At 37.2% G+C, this 23996-nt stretch overlaps 1 protein-coding gene across 1 annotated transcript in view; it reads left to right on the top strand.

Moving 5' to 3' along the window:
• Window positions 1–23996, top strand: part of HDAC9 (histone deacetylase 9) — a 281056-nt gene that overhangs the window by 64505 nt on the left and 192555 nt on the right. Inside the window, exons 7-11 of the mRNA XM_026843099.1 lie at window positions 10754–10882; window positions 13624–13739; window positions 19317–19439; window positions 21863–22073; window positions 22485–22702. Of these exons, the coding sequence (XP_026698900.1) occupies window positions 10754–10882; window positions 13624–13739; window positions 19317–19439; window positions 21863–22073; window positions 22485–22702 (797 nt within the window). The remainder of the gene's footprint in view (window positions 1–10753; window positions 10883–13623; window positions 13740–19316; window positions 19440–21862; window positions 22074–22484; window positions 22703–23996) is intronic.

Below are 23996 nucleotides of genomic sequence, written 5' to 3'. Positions count from 1 at the left end.
TTGAAACTGAGAAGAAAAACATTTCGTGTGTGAAAGTTTTTTTCCCTTTCATGCCACCAAATTCCATTTCTGTTTGCATTTTCTAGGAAAACACTCTCCTGTGAAGTAACAGTATATGAAAAAAAAAAAAAAAAAAAAAAAAAAAAAAAAGGCTTAGAGGATCACAAACCCTCAATTACCATGTCTGCCAAAAGGAAGACGTCAAGCTCAGTAGTGAGAAGCATTATTTTTCTCTGAGTTTATGAGTGAGCACAATAAATGGGAGAGGCACTTCGTTTATTGAAGCAGGGAAACAAGGCAAACTTAATATAATTCTCCTCATTTTATTCCATTTTTCAGGGGTGCTAAGCATTCCTGCCTCTCAGAGTCCCTGTTTACCTGGGTTAATGAACAGTCTTGATAAATTTGGACTAGGTGATATGCCCAATGGAAATCACCGGTGCTTATCACAGAGAGAGGGGGGAAAATAAAATATTCTGATTCCCAGCCCCTTTTTCTTGATTTGTCTTTCCATTAATTACCAGACTTTTTAAGCCTTCCTAGATTCACTATCAATAACTTAAGAGTAGTAAGAGGTTTTAGGAAGAAAAGAAACTTTCACTTGCAATTGAAGAGTGAATCTAAAGCAAACTGTTGTTAACAGCTTCTTCCAGATTCATGTAATGAACAGGCCAAAACAGAGTTCAGCCCCCAGGAGCCAGCAACTCTAAGGAAATGTAATACCATTGTAACTACTGTGCTGGGCTGCAGTCATCTCAGGTCCATCAGGGTTCTGCAGCATCTTAAGCTGGGGGTGAGGAGGGGTGCCCTGTCACTCTAATTTAGCTCAAGATAGAGGGGAATTTTTTAACATAGCTTAAAACTAAATAAAAATGAATTTTAGGGTAGGCTTATTGACACTGCCAGAGGGAGAAGAACTTGTGTAGGTATGCTTTCATATCATGAAAGTTGCCAGGCCCTGCACCAGGATTCAACAGGAGTCATCGCCAGGATGAGTTTCTTAAAGACTGTCATAGTCTTCCCATCACTGCAAGATTGTTCTTCTAATATATTTTATTTAACGCTTACTTTTTATTGCAGGAAGTGAAGGTGTTACAGGAATGAGTTTCAAAATGATATGGATAAAGGTCTTTCATTGTATTTCTGTTTTAGCAAAAATCCCACTACTTGCATATACATCACTTCCTGTCTTGCCGGTAATAATTCTGTTGTACTAAATACTGAACCTTCTTGATGACTAGACTAATTATAAAATCTTGGTTTAAATACTTACTTCTCCTTTTACTGCCCAATGCATAGTGAAAATTGAATTCTGAAGTTCTGCTTCATATGGTTACATAAAGGTTTTCTTACACAAACTGTGTGTGTTTTCAGAAATGTTTTAAGAATTAGCATTAACAAGCAGCTTGTGTAACATTCTGATAAGTAGGTAATCAGATACTAGACAACTTTTTGACTTTTGAACCTAGAGGAAACAGCTTAAATAAGGAGCAGGGAACAGTCCTAAAATCTAAAGCATTTTTAAGAGCATAATGCCCATTGAAAATGAAGTGGAATTGTTTTGATGGTCATTTCACCGTCTGTTCCCTCTAGATAAATAAGTTGCAAAACCTTGCATATAAAATCTGAGACTCTTTGAAGTCAGTAGAAACTGTCCTGTTTGATTTCAGTGGGATTTTTCTTCCACTCTACCTAGGGTAGGGACAGTTGAAAACTTTTAGAAAAGTAAACAAGAACATCTAAAAGATGGCAAAAAGAGAGAAACAGAGAAGTGAAAAGTGGAAATCACATGGTATCAGATCATCCAAAATAGAACACATTGGTTAGTAAAGATTGCACTTCTCCAAACTCCTGCAAAACATAGTTTCACTGAAAAATCTGTTTCAAGCCCACAACTCTAATGAAGGGTTTTAGCTGCCAAATAACATGTTCTGGCTAAAGCCAAGTAAGCATTACAAAGCCATTCATGAACAACGGCATAAGCTTTGTACTTTGCTTTTGATTTTCTCATGGGAATGTAATATAAATGAGAGTGATACCTCCCTGTTGGCTTTAACTGTTAGAAATGCAAAGCATGCTGAAATTGTACATAATTCTCTTCCAAAGGAAAGGAAATAGCATTTCAATGGTTTTCCTCAGTGTCTCGTTGAGTTATGGTGGTGCACAATTATTCCTGTTAAATTACTCTACCAGATGGAAGGTTACATTGTATATTTAGCTAATTAAGTTGTAGGGGACTGGAATTATATCCCAGAACATAAAGAGCCTATCTAAAAGTAAACTTGTTTTAATTCAGTTTTGTTAGGAAGGTGCAGTGTCAACATCTAATTAAGATTTTAAACAGGTGGGGGTTTTTTCCTTACTTCGCTTAACATGGAGAGATCCTTTCACAAAGTCAACCTTGCCTGCAGAAGTCAGGCAAACATGTTTTGAAAGCCCAGACAACTCTGGGGACAATTTTATCTTCATTTGTCTTGAGTGAAGCTGAAGTGCCTTTCTAGTCTTGAGCTGCATTCGGCCTATAGTTCTTATCTGCTAGGAAAGCAAGATATACTGTGTTTTGGTTGCTTTTGTTTTCTTGGCATCCTGTACTCCATGTTGCCTTTGGACAACTCTGAAGAGTATGCTTCAGAAATCCAAACCTGCCCAGCTCTCATCTACTGATGACATCGATGCCCCATTAAACTGGGGGAGAAGGTGATGGTGTTTCATCATGAATGTCTGAAGACTGATGAAATATTAGATTATAGTTTTTGCCTGTCATCAATGAGTTAGCACTGCTGGATATTTTGCTAGATTAAAATCTGTGGGATTTAGTCATCCTATTAACTAACTACATCTTGTATGGGTCTTGGGGAACAACATAATCATGAACATGATTATTCTATAAAAAATAAATCATGTATATAGGGATCAAACTGTGACCACACAGAAGCCTTGACTTTTGGGGCTAGGGGATTATCTCCTGCACTTTGCCAGAGAAAGTATTTTTTCTTGTGTAAAACTAGTGATTCAATGGATGTCAGAGGAGGATTTAGGCTGAAGAGTGGGATTTGCTATATTTGCAGAAAGTATGGTATTATATTCCCATTGCTTCTTCCTTGCTAGAACCAACAGGCGCATATGGTCAGAAGTGGGGGCAAGAATAACCAGTGGAGACCTAACTAGAAGGACTGCCAGCCATGCGTACCTAAATTTGGTTATTACCATTCAAATGAGGGATGCCCTCTATTAAACAGCCTGTTTCATCTTCTTCTTCCTCCGCTATACCTCCTGAGAACTCAGATGCGGTTTGGCTTCCATAAGTGCTATAAAAGTGGAAAAAAAAAATTACAGAATTTGGAGATGTGCAGGGAACATGAGAATTAATTTTAAAATACCCTTGTTCTTTTATTCTATATCTCAAGACAGTATAGTATTATTTGTGTTTTGATCCCCTGTTTATTATTGGAAAATAGCATTATTTTACATGGCAGAAGATTTAAGATAGACCTGACATAGCAATAATATGCCATGGATTCAGCAGACTTGACATGTAATTAACTGAAACCATGGCCTCACTGAAACTGGTATATAGCCCAGTGGTGAAAATGCAAGGAGATGGTGTTTCTGTGCTAAGGAATAGAAATTATTAAGAATTCTATCAAGAGACCTGTTCTTTTGTCTCACAGGTTACATGCAGAACAAATATCAACAGGAAATACTTCACACAGATCAGCTTTTCCTGAAAAATATAAAGATCTCTAATTCTGGCTAAGTGCAAGCAGTACACTAAGTAATTCCTACATCTAACTCGAGAAATCATTCCTAGAAAGATCACAGTTTTTTGCATGGCTGATAAACCAGAAATTTTATGTTTCATACAGACTGGTGTATGAGGAAAAGTTAGATATTTAAAACAGCTTCAGGGAATATTTCATTTCTGAACTTTCTTTAGGAAATCAATAAAATTTTGCTAATCTTGTTAAATTGGCTTCCTTAGCCTGAAGAGAGCTGAAGGGCTGCAAGATCCCCTCTAATCTAATTAGCTCTTTCACCATGTGTTTCACTAAACCCGTTTTTTTATTTAGGGAATGGATATTTATCTTAGTCTGAATAAATAAAGCATTCTACCTTTTACAAAAGTAAAACAAAGCAAAGGACTAAAGGGTTTCACATATGACCAGCACTCCCCTTAAAGCAAATGGTTGTACAGGAAACAATTTTGGTATATGCTGAAAACACATTAGGTGATGCAGGCCAGAAAAACAAAGTGTCTCCATCCTGTACTGCTGTATGTGGTGCTCCCGCCTTGTTGGGACCACCCAGTGGTCAGATCTATGTAGTTCTTGGAAGAGCTTTAGAGGGTATCTGTAAATAGCTTTCAGTCTCATGAATCTAATTTAAAACCCTTCCAGAAACAGCACTTTAAATCACCAAAATTTAGAAATCGTTGAACCTACAGATTTGTACTACATGCTGGTATCTCCCAATCTGTCAGCCAGTGGGGAGGATGTCCACATGTTCATTTTCTGATACTGTCTTGTGGCCACATCTTGGGATGTGGCCTTCTATGGCAAATGTCAGTCAGTCATGTATGAAAACAAAAAGTCACTGCTCATCTTTCCTATGCCTAATATATTCAGCTATGTGGAGGTGGCTGAAACGGTCTGTGGCTGCCTACAGGAAGCCAGAGCAGAAGTCAGAAACTCCATGCAGAGCAGAGACTATTTACATGTCTGCCAGAACCACGTGTGGCAGAGGAAAGGCTGTGAGACCATCAGGTCTCTCAGGGACAAACTCATTTGCAGCTCTCCACAAAGCAACTGGGGAAACTGGAAGCAGTTTTGGTCCCTGACCTGAGTTCTCTGTTTCTCTAGCTTTCTGCCTAGCTTTGGTTGCATTCACAGTTTTGATGAGGAAGCCCAGATTATCTTTTTTATCCTTTCTGATTGTGCATAGGGTTATCTTGTGCCTTTCATTCTGCCTACATCATTGTGGGGGAAACTGGGAAGCATCTCCCTAGCCCATTACCCTCAGACTAACTTCTTAGGAACCTTACATATGCCTCTTTTGGCTATTTTCGTTGATGTAGTAGTCAACTGGGATTTGATGTTCTCCTTGATCTCCAGGTCCTGGCATGGCATAGCCAGGCAGGTTTACATTACTTATGCATATTCCTTACATTACTTATGTATATGTATTACGTACTTATGCGTATAGTAGGCTTATCTTATGTATATTACCACAGTGACTGGGAGCCCACAACATGGACCAGGAACCTGTTGTGGTATGCAATGGACCCAGCAAAATGATCTCTTCACAGTATGTTTTATCCCATTCTGCCCTTCCTCCTTCAAGTGAAATCACGACAGAGATCTCAAAGTTACTTCATTATCCACATTCAGTATCTTCTTGAAAATTCTAAATTGCCACAGTGCTAGAAAGAAGCTTGACAAATGATAAGCCATTGGTATGTTGGCAATGCCACGCAGATGCTAATCACTACCATGTCATTATTTTCTCTTGTACCTCTGACAGTCTATAGCCATACATCATCCTTTTGTCCTGTAACTTACACTTATGCTGTCTCAGTCATGGACTCTCATGGTTGTGTGTTGTAAAGCACGTAATGCTTATCTGTGCATGGGTCTCTAGTACAATAGTATAAAAAATAACAACCTACGTATGTGGTGTGAAAGAAAGAAAGATTCCTTGACTATATATTCCTTTATTAGATATAAGACAGGAAAAAACAATAACTCCTGCATGTAGTACAGCATAGAATATATTCAAATTAGTACAATATATGACCCTTCACCACTTAAAAGAAATGAAAGCTAAAGAAATAGACGATACCAGGGAATATTTACTTCAGGATCACGAAGTCTTTGCTTTTTAATTGTTTCAGTTGATTTAGTTATGTTAGTAACATAATTAAAGTTATGAAGTCCGGGTTATCATTTCAAATTGATCTTAGTGATAACTAAGCTGCAGGATGGGCAATAGGGAGCAATTTTATCTTTATCAAGTAAGATGTGAATTTTGCCTCTATCACTTGTGCTGTTGTTGAAATCTTTGTAGCCAGATTTATCATCATTTACCTCAGCTGCCCTACCGCTTTTCTAAACCAGCCTGCCAGCAAGGAAAAGGAAATGCTTTCACTTTAGAGCCTTTCGAAGTCTGGACAAAAGCTCACTTTCTGTTCTTCAGGTTTCCTATATATGGCTTTAGTCTCGAGATGAGGACCTGCTTGCTCTGCACCCTCTCCCATCCCCCATTTCCTGCCTGGGTTCATTAAATGCTGATTTGAAGTTGGCACACGCTCTTCTGATACAAAAGTGGTACTGTGTTCCAGGAACCATCAGAAAGTAGTATATTATTATCTTTTACATTCCCTTCATATATATGTCCTCTCCCCATGTGTAGAAAGGATTTTTATCCCTTCTTCTTAAATATCTCTGTGTGTTTAATAAAAAGAAACAGTGAAGCAAAGCCCTGTCAAAAAAACCTCAGCTCATTTGGGAGCAATCTGGCTCCAGGCTATATTCTTTAATGCTAGTATCTGCAAATTGCTAATATTAAGCAAAGTGGAGTATAGGACATAATGACTTCACCAAATCATTTTCCTATCTCTCATGCTTGTGTTTCAGTATCAAGTTTCTCAGGAGAAAATAATTTTCTTTCACCTGAGCAGTGACAGTTGTTGTGATGAAATTAATGTCTACCTACAGAAAAGCCTGCATATTTTCCACTTTTAACAGTACAGTTACTTACTTCTTTCCTGCTATATGAAGCCACCATAAGAGATGAGAAAAATAATTGAGATGCTATCTTTCTTCTTCACCTAGAGCAAAGTTCTCAGTTCTCTGTGGAGATAATGACAGGTTATACCAAGGAGTTAGGTAACCAATCCTTGGGTTGCCTGTGACATCTGTTGTTTAAACTAGTACTTTCTGTATCTTTCACACCTGGTTCCCGCTTACAGTCATGTAAAAAGTAATACCAGTATATTATTACCAGCACTAAAAAGAGAATAAGCCAGATAATAGCAATGACTGAACAAGCCATACTACCGCAACATCTCATTATTCCAAATTATGCTGCAGTTACAGAAACAAAGTCATTTTCAGGCTAGTCTTTCCTGAAATCCACTCAAGTGAATTGCTGAAATGGGTATCAGCTGATTCCCATCAAAATCAATGACATGGGCTTTGATGGCTTTCAGAGAAAATAGCTGTGTCTTTTTGTTTTCTTTGCAATAAAATACTCTCAAATAATATACTTTCCCTTTCTACAAGTAGGAACTGATTATTGTTCCAAAGTGTTAACTGTAGTAGAAGTACAAAGATTTGCAGAGCAAAGAGGCTAGGCTAATAGTGACCAGTTAGACCAATATCAGTTGTATACTGCTTTTTAGCAGGATTTTAGATGAATAGACCACCGTACCAGCCTGATGCCATGAAAACGTCCAGTCCTGTTTTCATCTGCTACACTCCTGGCCAGGTGCTCTTTTTCTCTTGTCTCTGGCATTCTGGCTCCTTGTTCAGAGGAGTTGCAGGCATCTAAACCAGCAAACCCTACCTTATTCAGCACCTGTAGCACTTTGGAGAGTCCCTATTTCCTCAGGAAAGTGAGATACAGGGCATATCCTATGTGAGGTAAAATTAATCTAGGTTTTAGTCCTGGACCACAGTGGAATGCTTGGTCTACAGAAAGTTAGCCATGTGCATTAATTATTTTGCTGAGTCAGTGTCTTGGTTTATGGTTGAATCACTACATAAAGTAATAGTCTATGTGAAGGTCTTTTCAATGATTTTGTGGTATTAACAGAGCAAAAGAAGGTTCACTTTTAGGGGCTTGTATCTGCATGGGGAAGCTGAATAGCAGAACTGCAACAAGGTCATGAGTAAAGCTTTAGCCTCAGACATTATTTGGCACTGGCTCCTCATGTGACACTTCCACATAGAGAATGCCTTTGAGTGATGAACATAGTCAGCCTTGGCAGTGGATTAATTACGCTCAGCAAAGGTGTTAATAATGTGCAGCAGAAATACAGGGGTGACTAATGAAAAACCATTCTTTTGAGCATTATCCTTCTATAGGCCACTTCTAAGAACCACTAGTTTAAGTATTGAACCAAATGCTCATTTGAAACATAAGGCAGATTTATTATAATAAATCTTCACCATTTTCCACTAAGGCTTTCTAAGTGCCTTGCAAATACTAGGGAGACAATTTAATTAAAAAAAAAAAAAAAGTTTTAAAAATTTATGTTCGCTTTTTGCTCACTTGTTTGCATTTCAGAGTTTAAAGGATTAAAATAATTCCTACATGATCTTGCATTGGGGAAGTCTGTGTGTATATATATATATATATATATGTATATATGTATATACATTTATAGTTCTAATCCACAGCTCTATCCTTGAAGCTTAAAATACTTAATTTTGCCTTTTTGACTATCAGAAGAGAGTTGACAATTATAGATGTGTTATTACTGCCTTCATGTAGGAGTGTATTGAAGCACATAGGATTGCTCTTGTGATCCATACCTGTTGCAGTCAACAATAATTCTGCATCAGCTTTGGTGGGGCAGGATGGTACGGTGACCTCTACAATCACACACTAAATCAATTCCTCAGCCACAGACAGGTATCAAGAAACCACTTCCCATTTCTGCATTCTGTCCATTGGAGCAGACATCCTCAAATTGGTTAGATTTATATTAGTGCACTAAAACATGAATTCTTGTTGCCAGCCATCAAGTCGTAGCTAGTACCGTGTTAGGAGCTGGCAGTGTCTCATGGGAGATATTCAAGACAGCCAGCATCTGAAGCAAACACTCTTCAAACCTTGGCTTTGTTTTTTATTGGGAAGTTTATTATATCGTTTAAAAAACAGTCTTCTCCATGCCTTTTCATTTAAAATTGATTATGTCTGTTTAAAAATGATTTTCGTCTTTCATGCAAAGGGCTGTCTTCTCAGACAGCTCATAAATTCAGACACTGACATCAAAGTCTGCTCTCTCTGCTTATATGATTGATTCAGATGCAGAATATGATGGGAATGTGGTAAAAATAGAAAGGCAATCGCTGTGACTGAGCATGAAACATTCATATAGAAGTGGAGCATTTCTCCAGTGAGTGTTGCAGAGGATTTGTATCGCATTAGTCTGTACAAATATAGAAATACTCTCCTAAATTTTAAGAGTACAGAATAATCTAAATGGAAATAACCCTAAGTGCCAAAGGGGTGAGCACCTTTTCTTCCAAATGTCATCATACCTGGTCAGATCTGTGGTGAAAGCACATAGTGTAGTCTTAGCCCATTGTTATATTTTAAGTTTTATAGCAAATGGTATCTTAGACAGCAAATAAGTCATCTGTACTCCATCCCTAGAACCACTGGTATTCACAGTGGTAGTAAGCGATAAAAAATAAATTTCTTTCTAACTTTTTTATTATTAAAGATTTCTGCTGTTGTGATAGCCTATGTATCTTGGTCTGAAATGTACTCAAGGCACACGCCGCTTAGAAGGGAGCGCTTGCCACGAGCAATGTGGTATGTGACAAAGGCTGGTGCGTGACTGCAAGTACTGCAGGTTACAGCAGCACTCCAGCAGAGCTGCGGCCCCTTTGCTCTCACATGAGCATTTCTAACATCCCCATCTCTGAGGTAACAAGTGGGACAGTGGGAAATAGATATGCAATATTACACATGTAGGATTGAGTTCCTGCCCTGAAGTGACAAATGGTATAGTGCTGAACAGAATGAAGATTTCATTTATTTTGTTTTTCTGCTAACTCTTACTCCTTCTTTGGGGCTGGGCTTATGTCTGTGCATAGGAGAGACAATGGATCCCAGTTTTCAGCTCTCTCTATTTTGAGATACTGCTTAGCCAAACCTTAGTTCCGGGAAGGGAAATAAAAACAAATTTTATTCCAAAATTGTCCTTCACTAGCTCTTAGCAGTCTATTTGATAGAGGGTTTACTTAGAAGAACAGATAAATGAGTGCATGAAACATTTTAGCATGATAAAAATACCACAAAATAAAAAAAACAGCAGAGCTTCATCTCTGGCCTTCATATGAAAAGACCGTGTCCATTTAGGAAACAAAGGTGGAACTGGCCCAAGGTGCATTAAATATAATCCCAAGTTTTCTGGGAATCAATCCTCCTTCTTCATTTTCAGAGCATATATTTTTCTGTGTAAATGTTCTTAGGAGACTGTCATAAATCTAGTTGTTTGGTGTGTTACTCAGAAAACACTGAAGTTCTGGGCCTAAAATTGCTGACCAAGAAATGTTCTGCCAGCAAGGCTTGTCATAATTTATATTTCTAAGAGAAATCAAAAGGCACCAGTGGAGTTTTCTCTCTATTTCTGTCATCAGACCATAATCCAATTATAAGGTTCCTGTTTCCAAGCTGTATTTCCATTCAAGTTTTCACCTACAAGAGAGATAACAATGATGTGGAATAAAAGTTTCATTCATTTCTAATTAATATTTATATTTTAACAATAATTAATGGGTAACTTCGGGGTTCAAATGGGATGAGAAAAATACTGGGATACGAAACTTTTCAGCTCTCTTCCTCTCTTTCCTAACCTCCAACCTAAAATGGAGTTGTATGGAAGCAGCAGGATGGCTGGGGACGATGGGCTGTAAAATCTCTGCCTCTAAGCCCTCCTTGGATCAGGTCAGGTCTGTGGTATCTGACACAAAGGAGCAATTTGATTTGTAATAATTTATTTTATTCTCTTCATTTCCAGCTTCAGAGCCCAATTTGAAGGTACGTTCAAGGTTAAAACAAAAGGTGACAGAAAGGAGAAGCAGTCCTTTACTCAGGAGGAAGGATGGAACCGTCAGTTCATTCAAGAAGAGACTCTTCGAGGTGACAGGTAATTAAGAATGGAGAAATTCTGTATCAATGTGCCTGCTCACAGAGTAGTGGTGGTATTTTGCAATTGAAACTGTTTGCTAAACAAAGGAATGTGTCTTTTTTTGCTGCTGCTGAAAACTGTATTAAATAATTGGTTGTATTTAAATAGCTTGTAATCTGCAGCTTTCTATCACTTACCAAAAAGTAATTGTGAATTTGAAAGCCATACTTTCAAACCAGCTTGGAAACCAGTACTTTACAACAGCAAGTACAAGAACAAAGAAATGGTAGACCCCTTGGTGGCAAGGGACATCAAAGGAGAAAGCAAGAATAGTCTCTTCCCTTAATCTGTGTTTTCTGTACACGAACAATGTTTCAGATCTTGCATCTCCCACAGAAAAATGCAGATGCTAATAGCAGGTGCAGAAACACCTATGTGGTATTACACAGGTTAATCAAGGACATTTTGGAATCCTGTGTTTGGCTCTATCCCTCTGGTTTCTCTTTTTTGAAAATGTTGACTAGTTAGTTTTGATGTAGGGGCTCACTAAGCTGTTTTCTGAGGAAAAAAAAAAAAAAAGAAATATTCAGTGGCATATTGTTGGTCATAGTAGATAGTAAGTATTCTTAGTAATTGAATGGGAACTTTTAGCAGGTAAAAATACAGAATTATACATATGAGGGAGATTAAAAGGGGAAAAAAACAAAGTAAAAATTTGGCATCAAGTACTATTTATTTTAAATAATTTTCCTGGCCCTGAATGGATGCTGAGACTTTCCTTCATGTGTTTGGTATTACAGGGGGGTAAATTTTGTCAGGTATATTATTTTGCAGAATTGCACCCAAGTTCCCAAACAGGCTAAAGTCCTTCCATTTTCAGTCTTTAGGATTAGTATGCTGCCAAGGCCTTATCTGCTGATTTGAAAGGAAAGAGCATTTTTAGCGTTTGGCCTCATTCTGACATTTCTTGCTTTGACTTTGCATCGATACTTGGTAGCTTCATGGCTTATTCAAATGATGTTACAATCAGGCCATATGTTTATGCAACCAACTGTTACTAGTCTGTCAGACATGTATCTGAATTCACTTGGTATATCAGAATTACATCACGCTAAGATAGAAATATAACACAACATGAAGAAATTCACGTCAGCAGCCCCATACAAGTAATTCTCATGACAACTTTTCACAGTATGCCATATGTAAAACTGGGATATAGATGAGAATCTAATAGTGAAAGTAACTAAATAAGGTATTTTCCCTATAAATTATTTCCAGATTAGAATGGTTTACAGCTAAATTATTATTTCTGTTTGCTGAAGCTCTTATGAGATTCTTGATCTCTACCCGAAGTTATAGCTCATTTCTTTATATTTTGTACATTCATAGGTAAGGTATAACATGAAATACTTCTCCCAGGAGCATTTCTGGCAGCCGTTGAGTGAGCAGAAACCTGAAAATAAATGTGTTCTCTTCCTAGCTCTGACAATAATTAGGAGCTTTACAGTTTGCCATTATAATTATTAATATCAGCTATATGCCATAATCAAAACTTCCCTGATCAAACATTTCTGGCTGAAGCCTTTTTCTCCTTTTTTTTAAATTCTTTTAACTGAAAATAGCCCTTTATTTAAATGACTTTTAATACAAAAAATGTTATTGCAATTTTTTAAAAACTGAGAAAAATAGTAAGTTTGCATTTCTGCTGTTCCATGAAAACTAGGGAGACTACAATGCAGGAACTTTACCTGACCAGTTAGTATAACTGGGTGTGGATTCACTCCCATAAATTTAAGTCAGCTCTAGTAGGAAAGAGTAAGAGGTCCAAGAATCAGCTAGGAAATATCTCAGTAATTTCAGTCAAAGTGAGGATATATTTTTGCATATGAACTGAAAGAGTGAAGAAGCAAAGTGGCTATAGAATATTAACTGCCACGTATTAATTATTTTAACTTCTTGAGTACTTTAATTTGAAAGCTATCCCATGACATAGGCTTACCCCTATTAATGCTGCACTCTTCCATCTTTAACCTTGTTAACTGTTTTCATTACATAAATTTAATTTCTATTAATGTAGGATTAGAGTAACTTAATACACACAGTGAGATCATCCCCTTTATCTTAGACAGAACTCGGAAAATTTTAAATCAAGATAGCATATAGCCTTTCAAATGTTATTTAACGATTTGTGTGCTGTACAAATCCCTTCATATTTGTGCCAAAAATGTAGTGAAAGTGGTGTATATTCTGCCATTATTACTTGTATATGTAACGATTAGTCCACAGTGGGCTCATCCCCTTTCTAAACAGAAGGGGGATGGCAGTAGCCTCATGAATTGACAACATGTTATCATGACCTTTGCAAGCCTGCTATCTCTGTCATTTTGATCTCTTACAGAGGCAGGATTTTTGCAATTAAAAAGACAAGACTTCCTTTTCTTTTTACTATTTACAAGTTCTATCTCTGCCTGATATTGAGTATCATACCATCTTTGTGGGAAAAACAAATATTAAATTCTTCCTTTGTGAAGCAGACAGATCAGAAGGAGAAAGACCAAGAGTATCTTTCCTCATTAGAACTGTAAAAGTAAAACCAAAAGAAATGGAGGATGAATTTAAAAACTTCAACGTAAGTAAATATCATAACCAATAGACACTTTTCAACAGAAAGAAGACCCTGTGCCATAAAGAGTATACAGTCGATCAAGATCATGTGTTCTTTTCCAGTGTGAAATTCATGTGCTTAATCTGTTTTTCAGAATCCTCAGTCAGTAGCAGCTCCCCTGGATCAGGTCCCAGTTCCCCAAGCAACGGTCCAACCAGCAGTATAACAGAAAATGAAACCTCAGTTTTGCCATCTAACATTCAAGCTGAGGTAAGAGTCTTCACTGGGTAGATAATTTTCAGATATCTAGACTGGAGATATTTGAAACTTCAACTGGATCATACTCACCAGCAGAGTAATTGCAGAAGATACAATTATCAGGGATACCATGACACTGCAGGCTGACACCAGAGCATGTTATATATGAGATCCATCTTCATACATGAGATGCATGTTCAGGAAACCCGCATATATGAGACACAAGTTACTTTGGTAACAAAAGGCCAAACAAAAGCAGTGGTAATGCTACTGGAAGAGTGGGAGGGAGCTATTGAAGGAACTTGGAAGCATCTGTGTTGCAGACCATTACCTTCTGGGGTAACGTGGAGAGGTGCTCAGTGCTGAACCACTGATGAAGAATTTTCACATACAAAAGAGTGATTTAGACATTGGTGACCTTAACACATCTGAATTAAGGTAGTCCCAGGTTCAGATGGTTGCTGAAGTAGATTTGTTTAATTACAGTATTTAGGTGACTAAATCCTTTTTCACATCTGCCTTTTATTTTACTGTACCTCAGTTTCCTTATCAGGGCCATACTGACATTCCAGGAGTCTTGGATACTTGTTTTTTAAAGTGAGACTGTACGCAGAAGGAGTCTTAACTACTCTTTATTCTGCTTCTTACATATGTGCCTATAACAACAGGAATGCAGATGGTAAATCAGTTGTGATAAACCTTATTTAGCACAGATGACATGCATGTCCCTTTACAATATTTTAAAGGGACAATAAAATAATGCAACTAAGAAAGAATCAAATTCCACAGTATCCTGTATCCAGTGACTATACTTACAGCAATTCCTGCTTTGGTGGCAGAGTTTTCTATTAATTGTTGGTTTATACTGTTAGTGTTAGAAAAATTGCATAAGAAAATGTGATTTAACAGGGTTTTAGCTAATGGAGCTATTTCTCCAGGTCAGTGGCAGGACATTCACCTCAAAAAAACCTGGAATGGGCAGTTCAACCTCCAGCAGTGACTTTTCCCCATAATGAATTAATTGTGTGTGTGAACTATGATCCAGGGGGCAGGTGGGTGACCTCTGCACACTGATTAGTAGCCTCTCTCTGGCCCATAACCAAAAAGAGAAAAAAATTGCATTGATGGCTAACATGTGGTCTTGCCTCATAGTCCCCCTGTATGTGATTGCAAGGAAATGTAAATGATGCAGAGTAAGATCCATCATTCAGATTAAATCAGATCCTAGTTCAGTGGAATTAAATGGTATATTTTAATACTGTGAATGTTTTAGAAGTTTGTAATATGTGGGTGGTAGTGCTGTATTAAACGGCAAATTTTGTCCAATTGGATCTTTTATTGACTTGAGGATACTACAAAATGCAGAGGAAATAATGTCTCAGACTGATACATGGTGCTTGTTACTTTGCATGTTATAGTTTCTGGACATTTACCCACAGTGTTGAACCACCATCAGAAATACATCTGGTCAGGCTGACAGTCTCTGTTTGGGGAGATTTGGAAAGGTTGTAGCAGCAACCAGCAGAGTTATATTCTAAGTTAGAGCCCCACCATACAATGACAGATCCTCAAACGAGTCTAAAAAGTTCCTTTAGAAGCTGAGCTCCGTGTGCTGAAGTCGGTCACTTCGCTTGCTGGAAGCATGCTAAGAAGCTAAAACTACAGACTTCCATTTCTAGATACAGTTGAGGGTTTCTTTACCTCTCTGGTTACTTGACTCTTAATACTGTGGTCCTGTGGGCTCAGACATTTTTCCATAAATCTCAGCTTCAGTGCATTTTGATTTCAGTGGGATTTTCTTTGGTAGTTTAACAGCAGCTAAACTCCTACATATCTCTTTTCTAGTTTAGCATTAGCTGCCAGCTCTCAAAGGCTATATATCTAATCAATTTTTCATCAGATACACGAAGTACAGAGGTTCCTAATAATAGGATAAGTGTTCCAAAATCACCCAAAATACCACTTGTTTTGCTGTAATCTCTCATGACTCACATTGCTGTTGTTTCATAATCGTTGTTGTGACATTAGCAGTAAGTGTTGTGCTCATAACTGAGTGGGTGGATAGCCGTGGTTTTCATGGCAGCAAATAAACCACTTTTTACTCAGGGAAAACAGGTTGCTATGACAGAGAGCCATTTACCAGTAAAACATGGGTCAAGACCATAAATGATTACACTCTAGTGCATAGACAGAATTTGAGCATTATCAGTAATGAAACAGATTTTTAAAGTATTTTTGCCATATCCATTTGAATAGCAAGACTTAAGTGGTTTACCCTCCAGAGCAGACAGTCTGGTGGATAGACATTAACATTTTTTTGAATGAACAAAGTGCGCTGCAAATGCTACATATTTGCAGATAATTTTTACTATCACAGTTCCCTTAATGGTACTTTCAGTACCATTTGTTAAACATTGGTCTCATTATATGAAACTTGAAAGTTAAACTCGAGATTTTAATTACACCTTATAAATAAAATGCTGTTTTTATTAGGCCCAGTTGTCTCCAGTATCATCAAGGTTCACCGCAGTAGCTATTTGTCTCTTGTAGCATGCTGTACACTTTCAGGTCACCTCCTGTGCTGGGTCTAAATCTTACTTGCATGAGAAATGCAAGCAGCATTGAGCCCCTGCAAAGCATGTCCTTTGGGTTCAGAGGGACAACCTGACTTAGTCATGTGAAATGATTACTTTTAGGGATTCATGTCAGGGTCAAAAGCCATTGAAGGCAATGGAAAGTTTCCAAATGGTGTAAGTGGGCTTCAGATCATTTTCTTTCCTTTGCACTTTTGAGAGCAGCATTTCCTAGAATATCACCTGATTATACAGGAGACATAAATGACACGCATGGCAGATAATACCTACTTGATTTGTGCAACCCCACAGTACTATGTTTCTAATACTCAGCTCCTTGAAGTGCTCTTTGCAGGTGGCTGGTGGAAAAATGTGCCGGTTTCTGTCCAGCTGGTGAGGTTTGCTTCAAGTATATGTGAAGTGAGTCTAATTACAAAAATACACACCCCAAAAGCCTTAAATAAGGGTGTAAGTGATTGTGAATATTCAAAACTATTACAACCTTACTGTAGCTCCACAATTGAGAAGTTTTAAAGCCAAACCATTTCCTCTTCCCCTCTCAGTGTGTAAGTGTGCATATAAACATGCAAACATGAAATAGTTGTTCCTGCTTCTCAAAAGGTCCCAGTAGCACAACAGAAGTACAATAACTAATGATGGTAACATGCTGATCGTTGTGCAGTGTTACATTTAGTTATTGTACTCTATTTTAAGAAAGAGGGTAACTGCTGATAGGCTATTTTAAGCATCAGGAAGTGGGATCCATGGACCCAGTGAGTAAGTATATAGAGGAGCAAGTAGGACAAGTTGCTTTTCAGGGTGGTTGAGTTGTCAGTCCAAACCATCACGCCTGCATGTAGGATGAGGATCATGGCTTATCCATTGTGCTGCCCAATGACACTGCTGGCAACTCCAGCTTGTGCCACCATTTCAAGGTACTGTCAACTGCGTAAAAAGCAAAGCTGCAGCTAGGGTGAAAGCAGTTCTGCTTCAGCATACACAGGACCCTAATCTATGCAGCTGGGCTACTAAACTTATTTTGGGAGATGAGGTTTGACTGATGCTTAGGCTAATACTGCCTGAAAACATTTTAAAAAATCAGTTACTTACCAAAATGAAAATGACTGATTATTAGCGGCATTAGAACTTGTGTTGAAATGCTCTTACTAAAAACTCCTGTTTCCAGCATTAAATTCCCATGGTACCTAATGTGATCGATTCTGCCTCATAAAACAATCATGTCTGACCTTAATGTGGGAACATGTTTTACTTCTATACACCCTGTCGCTGTTATGTTTGTTAATTAAACCAGAAAGGAAATGTGCATTTTTGAAGTGGCTTGTATAGATGCTGCAGTTGCTACAAATTTGTTTGTATTCTATGAGGCACATTAAAGCTGCTGCAGTGTCCTTTTTCAGTTAAATCTTTATAGTCTCCCTCAATAATATCTCCATAGTCTTGACATACTTGGTTTTATTCATGGTCAAAGGTGGATGTTATCAAGGCAAGACACTGTTAGCCAAAAATTAATGTAATATACAAGTGAAGTTTCTTTGTTTCGTATGCTATCTGTTGACATTCCCTAGGTACCATAAGAAAATTACAGAGATAGACTTTACTGTTATTGTCTCAGTGATAGGTCGTATCTCCAAACAAACTGTATGAGGAAGGTTATGTTTTGGAATAACATCCTGTGTTTTTGTGCTTAACCACTTTTCATTGATGGTCTGAAGTTGCATTGTATTAGCACAAAGTATTTTACAGAGTTAATTGATATTCCAGGTTTGTCCAGGGGAAAATCTACAGCTCCCCACAACATGCTTGACAAGTTATTATATTTACTTTAGTCAAAGCCCGAGTGTGCAGTATCCCTCTTGGAGGTGGTCTATTATTGGAGTCCCATATGCTTTTTGTTTGGGAAGAAAGAAGTCACTGTGTCATACTGTTACACAGGGTATTCTTTTTCAAGGATGTTGTTCCCTTGGGGACCATATCATGCCAGAGTTCCTAAGTCTAATAAGACCTTTGTAGCTCTTATTGTGTTAAAGTTCTGGGAGGGAAGCAAGAGTTAAACAGAAAATGTAATTCAAGCAACTATACTAGACCACATGTTGAAAAACATGACTGTTAAAGCAGAAAGGCAAAGGCTTCAAAAAGATTCCTGTTGTGGTAATGTAACTTTTTACATTTCTTCCCAATGGATCTAGAATGGAAAGACAGAGGGTGATCTTTGTAGAATGTCTGGATTTACTTGACAGTAATTAAAAATATATTAGGAGTTTCATGTCCTTGAAAATTATATCACAAGGCTTCAAAAGAAGTGGTAAAGATTTTAACTGGAAGGGAATTAGGAAGGCTGTGAGGAGTATCCCACCATCAGAGAATGATTGGATGCTGGTTTTGTATATATGCATATAGAGAGAGACAGTATATTTTTTTAAATGGCAGATGTGGCGATCTGTCTCACTTTCTACCCAAAATTCCCATGTCAGTGGAAGCAAATGATGTGCCTAAAACATCCCCATATCACTATCTAGGTAAGAAAATATATGGACTATGTAGAAAACGCGTTTCATACCTTAAAACAAAAATTACAATAACCATGGTAAAGGTCTAGTACATCCACATTCTTGACACCTTCGATTCGGCTAGATATATGCCTTAATTCATTGACTGAATTTCCACTGAGTTTCTAGTAGTGAAAGTGCAGCTGATGAGAAGAACTGATGTTGAGCTGATAAGAAGAGATCGTCTAGGTATCCTCAAATCCTTGGTTTGCATGGAACTTTGATTTACTAACTAAGGAATAGTCCCAGACATATATCAGATATTTTTTTTTTAAGAAAATATCAACAGCTTTTTCACAGGAACAGTACTTTTCCTTATCTGGAACCCCATTGGGATACAAACCAATGCATGATACAAAACGGGATTTTAATGTAGCAGGATAATGAGGATAAAGTAACCAAGATAAAAAGCTTGGAGAATATACTTATGTTGTTCTCATTTATTCCAGCATCTGGTTTCACAGCAACGCCTTTTGATACAGGATGAATCAGTGAACTTGTTGAGTCTGTACACATCCCCTTCTCTGCCCAACATTACCTTGGGACTTCCAGCAGTACAACCTCAAATCAGTGTAAGTGAGCAGTCTCAAGCCTTCCTGTCTACTTTTGCTTCCAGAAAACCTACTTTCTGACTATTCTCTTTTTATAGCATTTTGGAACGTAAGCAATTCAGAGTAGGAACCAGAGCTTTCTTTGCAGTGGGCAAGATCTGAACATTTAAGGGCACAACTTGAAAGCAATAATCAGTCTTAATCACAAATAAACAATTGTCAGTGTGGAGTTTAGCTAAGTATGGGCCACATCATTGCATTTATGTCTACAAACCACATAACAGATTTCAGACTTGGTGAAAAGTATATGAGGAGATCATTTAGTATAAAAGTTCAAATTATAGGATCACCCTTACATGGTAAAGTACTGCACCTGTAACTTTTATGAGATTCTAGTAGCAACCTAAGCTGGGCTGGAGCATAGTAGGGGAAGAATCTAATATTGCTGGAGCTAGGTTTGTTATTTGAGAGGTGTGCTATCAGTCAGAGAAATAAAATCAGTGATATGTGATCAATGCTTAATATTTTAATGACAAGTTATATTTATATGTGCTTCATTCAGTCTGCAGCAATCACCTTTATTTAGAGCTAAATGTTAAATTCATATGTGAAATGTATGTAAACAGAGACATGGTATGTATGGAAATCCATGCTGATGGATAAAGATCTTTAGATCCAGAGCAAGTTACAGTAATGTAGGTGTGAAATCTGAGGCTCAGTAAAATATCTGAAAATTTTGCTACTGGTCAAAACTTACCTTTTCTGATTTCCAGGGAAAAAAGAAGTAAAAATACTAATATAGGTTATATGGTAGTTCTATACAATAGTAAATAAATCATGAAGACATTTTAGTAATTTAAGTTTCTTAGAATGTGAATTGGTAACTGCTATAAAAATTCTAAGTGTGGAACACAGCTTTCCATGGTGTTAAAAAAAAAAAAAAAAAGTAAATGTTTATAATCCATTATGGTTTGTAAGAAGTGCTACTTAATTCCAGTGCTAAACATAGATTCAAGTTAACGTTTCATGCTATTTTATGGCTTTTTCAGTACATGTATTGTTCTCACCAATAATACATTGCTGCAATCCAATATTTGAACATCAGATGTAGAACTCTGCAAAGAAAATTTTGTAAGCTTTAGATCAGTCCTCTAGAAGCCATTCATGAGATATTTATAAGAAAATCTTGGTTTTAAGGGATGGAAAAATTGAACTGAGCATGAAAAGTACTGCTTACTTTTCCAGATGATATAATCAAAAATTTCTTAGCTAATTCACAAAAAAAAAATATAACTAACTTCAAAGTAATTTTATAACATTAAAATGGAAATGAAAATACGTTTAGTTTTCTCAGTCAAATCATATGAGCTTTTGATGTGGCTAGCTAACACCAAATATTACTTTTGGCATTAGAAAAAACAAAGGGGTTGATTTGTGCAAGTAATGTTTATTTCTGTTACCAGAATAAGCAGTTGCAAATTCAATGTGAAGTTTACTTTGGTGTTTGTTTTTCAGGGAAGGGTGATATCAGGGTGTGAATTAAGTGTACACTCAAGGAATATTAGTGAAAACCTTGGTTTGCCTCATTAGAATTCATGGAATTTAGATTATCATGGATACTGTTTTTACCATGACATACCATAACAGGTTATCTGCAAATCTCAATATGCTTATTTCTGTTAGGTTATTATTCTTGCTGTAAAAAATGTTATTGTGCTTTAACTGCTCTGTTAAAAACTTTTTTTTTTTTTAAATTAGACAAAAAACAAAGAAATATAAAGTACATTTGCAATGCTGAAGAGCCAAAACTTCCAAAAGCTTTAAATCAGTAACTGCGCAATTTATAACGGCACTTTAAAATGCCACATACAGACAACAGCTCTTTTTGATTCTGTAGATGAGAGTTTAACTATACAAATTTACTTTGCAAAGGGTAAAACTTACATTTGTGCTGTCCTTCAGGGAGTAAGGGAGTGCTCCAGGAAAAGTAATAGCTTCCCACTACTACAGGTAATTATTTTGTTTTGCTGATTGGCTTGCTGTCTGATGGAAAGTTATGTGAAAAACCAAGCCTTGCCTCTTCCAAACTCAACGGAAACTATTTCCTCTGATCCCCTATTTTCTTGTGTAGGAGGCTATGGGAAGGTCTTTAGGAATTTTAAGGATAGGTCCTGTCTTTTCATTAATAATGTTCTAACTAGTAGTTCCTTATGCTTTGGCTTTTATTACTGATTTTTTTCAAGCAGTTTCATTACTCAGTTTCTCACAGTGTTACATTTAACTGGCATGTTCTTCCTCCCTTTTCATCTCACAGTGTAAGATGGGGATGTTAACATTTTCTTCTATATATATTCATAAGTATGACATAAGATCATCTAATCAAGCGGAGATATAAACGGACAGGTCTATGAAAAGCAGTTACCAGTGCCATTGTTCTTTGACAGGCTTCGTCGTCATTCAAAGAAAAGCAGAAGGGGGAGAACCAGTCGCTCAGACAAGGAGTGGCCTTGGCTGGACAGTATGGGGGAAACATTCCTCCGTCATCAACTCATCCTCACATTGCTTTGGAGGGAAAGCCAAATAGCAGCCACCAAGCTCTCTTGCAGCATCTGTTACTGAAAGAACAAATGAGACAGCAAAAACTTCTTGTGACTGGTAATGATCAAGACTTCAACACGATAATTTAAGATGTTTTTAATGACATTTGTATTCACATTAAACTATATGTGGTAATACAGATACTATTCAACCTAACAGTTGGGAAAAGTGGAAGGGTGGGATAAAAAAGGACAGCATCTTTGTTTTCCCCTTTTAGTGATTCTGCTCCAGTCTGTTAGCCTGAAAGAATTCAGTGATTACAGAAAAGAGAAAATGATTACTTCATCACATTCTTTTGCAGCTGCTGAACTTCCCAGTGTGGCGAGGCACGTGGTACATGTCCCACTGCATCTGCGCTGATGCAAAGTTCTGCAATATACACACCTCTTCTCCCTGAAAGCTTTCTCTCCTATTAGAACTATTAGTTTGCTGTTCTTCACATGGGAGTGAAATGTCCCTGTTTTGCAGGAGCGGTTCCTCTTCATCCACAGTCTCCTTTAGCAGCAAAGGAGAGAGTGTCACCTGGCATAAGAGCTGCCCACAAACTGCCTCGTCACAGGCCACTGAATCGAACCCAGTCAGCTCCTCTTCCTCAGAGTACTTTGGCTCAGCTGGTCATTCAGCAGCAACATCAACAATTTTTGGAGAAGCAGAAACAGTACCAGCAGCAGATCCACATGAATAAGGTGAGTTCTCAAACTAAGGAATTTCCAATAAACATAAATGCTGAAAACTAATAAGGGAATTTAGATATTGGTGCCATGTGGTCATGGTCAGTAGGCAGGTTCTTTCACGAGCAACTTGTTTATGCATAGCTGGTGTATGCATTTATATAGATCTTCATTTTCAGCTTCTGAAATACTCTACAAAAGTAATTTGTCCTTCTTGACATCAGTAAGAATACAGTTCAACAAAACAGGGTTCAAAGCATCTTATGGGTTTAAATTACAGGTGGTTTCCTGTTGAATGGTAAAAGATGCCTTAAATATTGCTAGATTTCTAACCAACTTTTTAATGTGTACTTTTGAGCTTCAGCAATCATTGAATTCAGCTGCCCTTGAATTGTATTTTAAGCTTTCTTATTGTGGACTAGTATGCAGAGTAGATATATAACTCATTTAAATTCAATCAGCTGATTAAATTTATCTTTTTTTGTCTAAGGAACTTATTAAACATCTGGAGAAATTTTTAATCAGCTTACAAAACCAAATTTTTCTCTGCAAGTCAATTAGTAACATTAAAGGTTATTTATATGGTGATAAAAAATTACCATATAAGGAGAAAGATGAATGTGTTATTGATAACATCAGATACAGAGTTGAATTGTGCCCCTCTTTCCCTGTAGAGTAACACCTTATTCTGAAGGGGAAAAAGAAGAAAAGGACCTATCCATTAATAAACAGAATAGCAGCATCTAAACAGATTTATGAGGAGCTAATGCTTCTACAATTAATTTGATGCTGTTCCCTTCTCTAAAATAAAAATATTCAAGTAATTAAATCCTTTTATCTGGAAAATGTTATTCCTGTACTTACTACATAGCTTTCCAAAAGTTGTTTGCCAGAGCTCTTTTAGTAATTCAAAGATGCTAATCATACACCTTTAGTTGTCTTCCTTTGTTTGAGGGTTACTTAATAACTCTCTCTGTATAAGAGGCAATGGCAAGGGAAAGAAGATTAAAAGCGGGCATGCAGCCCTTGTATGTAAGAGAAAATAAAAAAAAAATCAATCCACCTTACTGGGTGAACTTCCCAGGGGGTACTGATTCTTTGGAATCTACAAAGAATTCCCAACAAAATTAGAAACAAACCTAGAGTTTAAGTACATAGTTTGTACAGTGGTTTGGTTATTAAATCTTGTCTTAATTAGGAAAAATGAAGACCAGAAAACTTCAAAGTTCAGAGCTGATCCTTGCATGTTAACCCCTCTCAGCTTGGGTGTTTTGATTACTCAACTAGGACTCCAGTTGGCTTTTCTTTG

The sequence above is a fragment of the Athene cunicularia genome (genome assembly GCF_003259725.1).
Source record: "Athene cunicularia isolate RWA chromosome 2 unlocalized genomic scaffold, athCun1 chr2_part1, whole genome shotgun sequence".
Classification (NCBI taxonomy): domain Eukaryota; kingdom Metazoa; phylum Chordata; class Aves; order Strigiformes; family Strigidae; genus Athene; species Athene cunicularia.
Note: the sequence above shows the minus strand (reverse complement) of the source record. Positions and strands in the feature narration are given on the sequence as shown.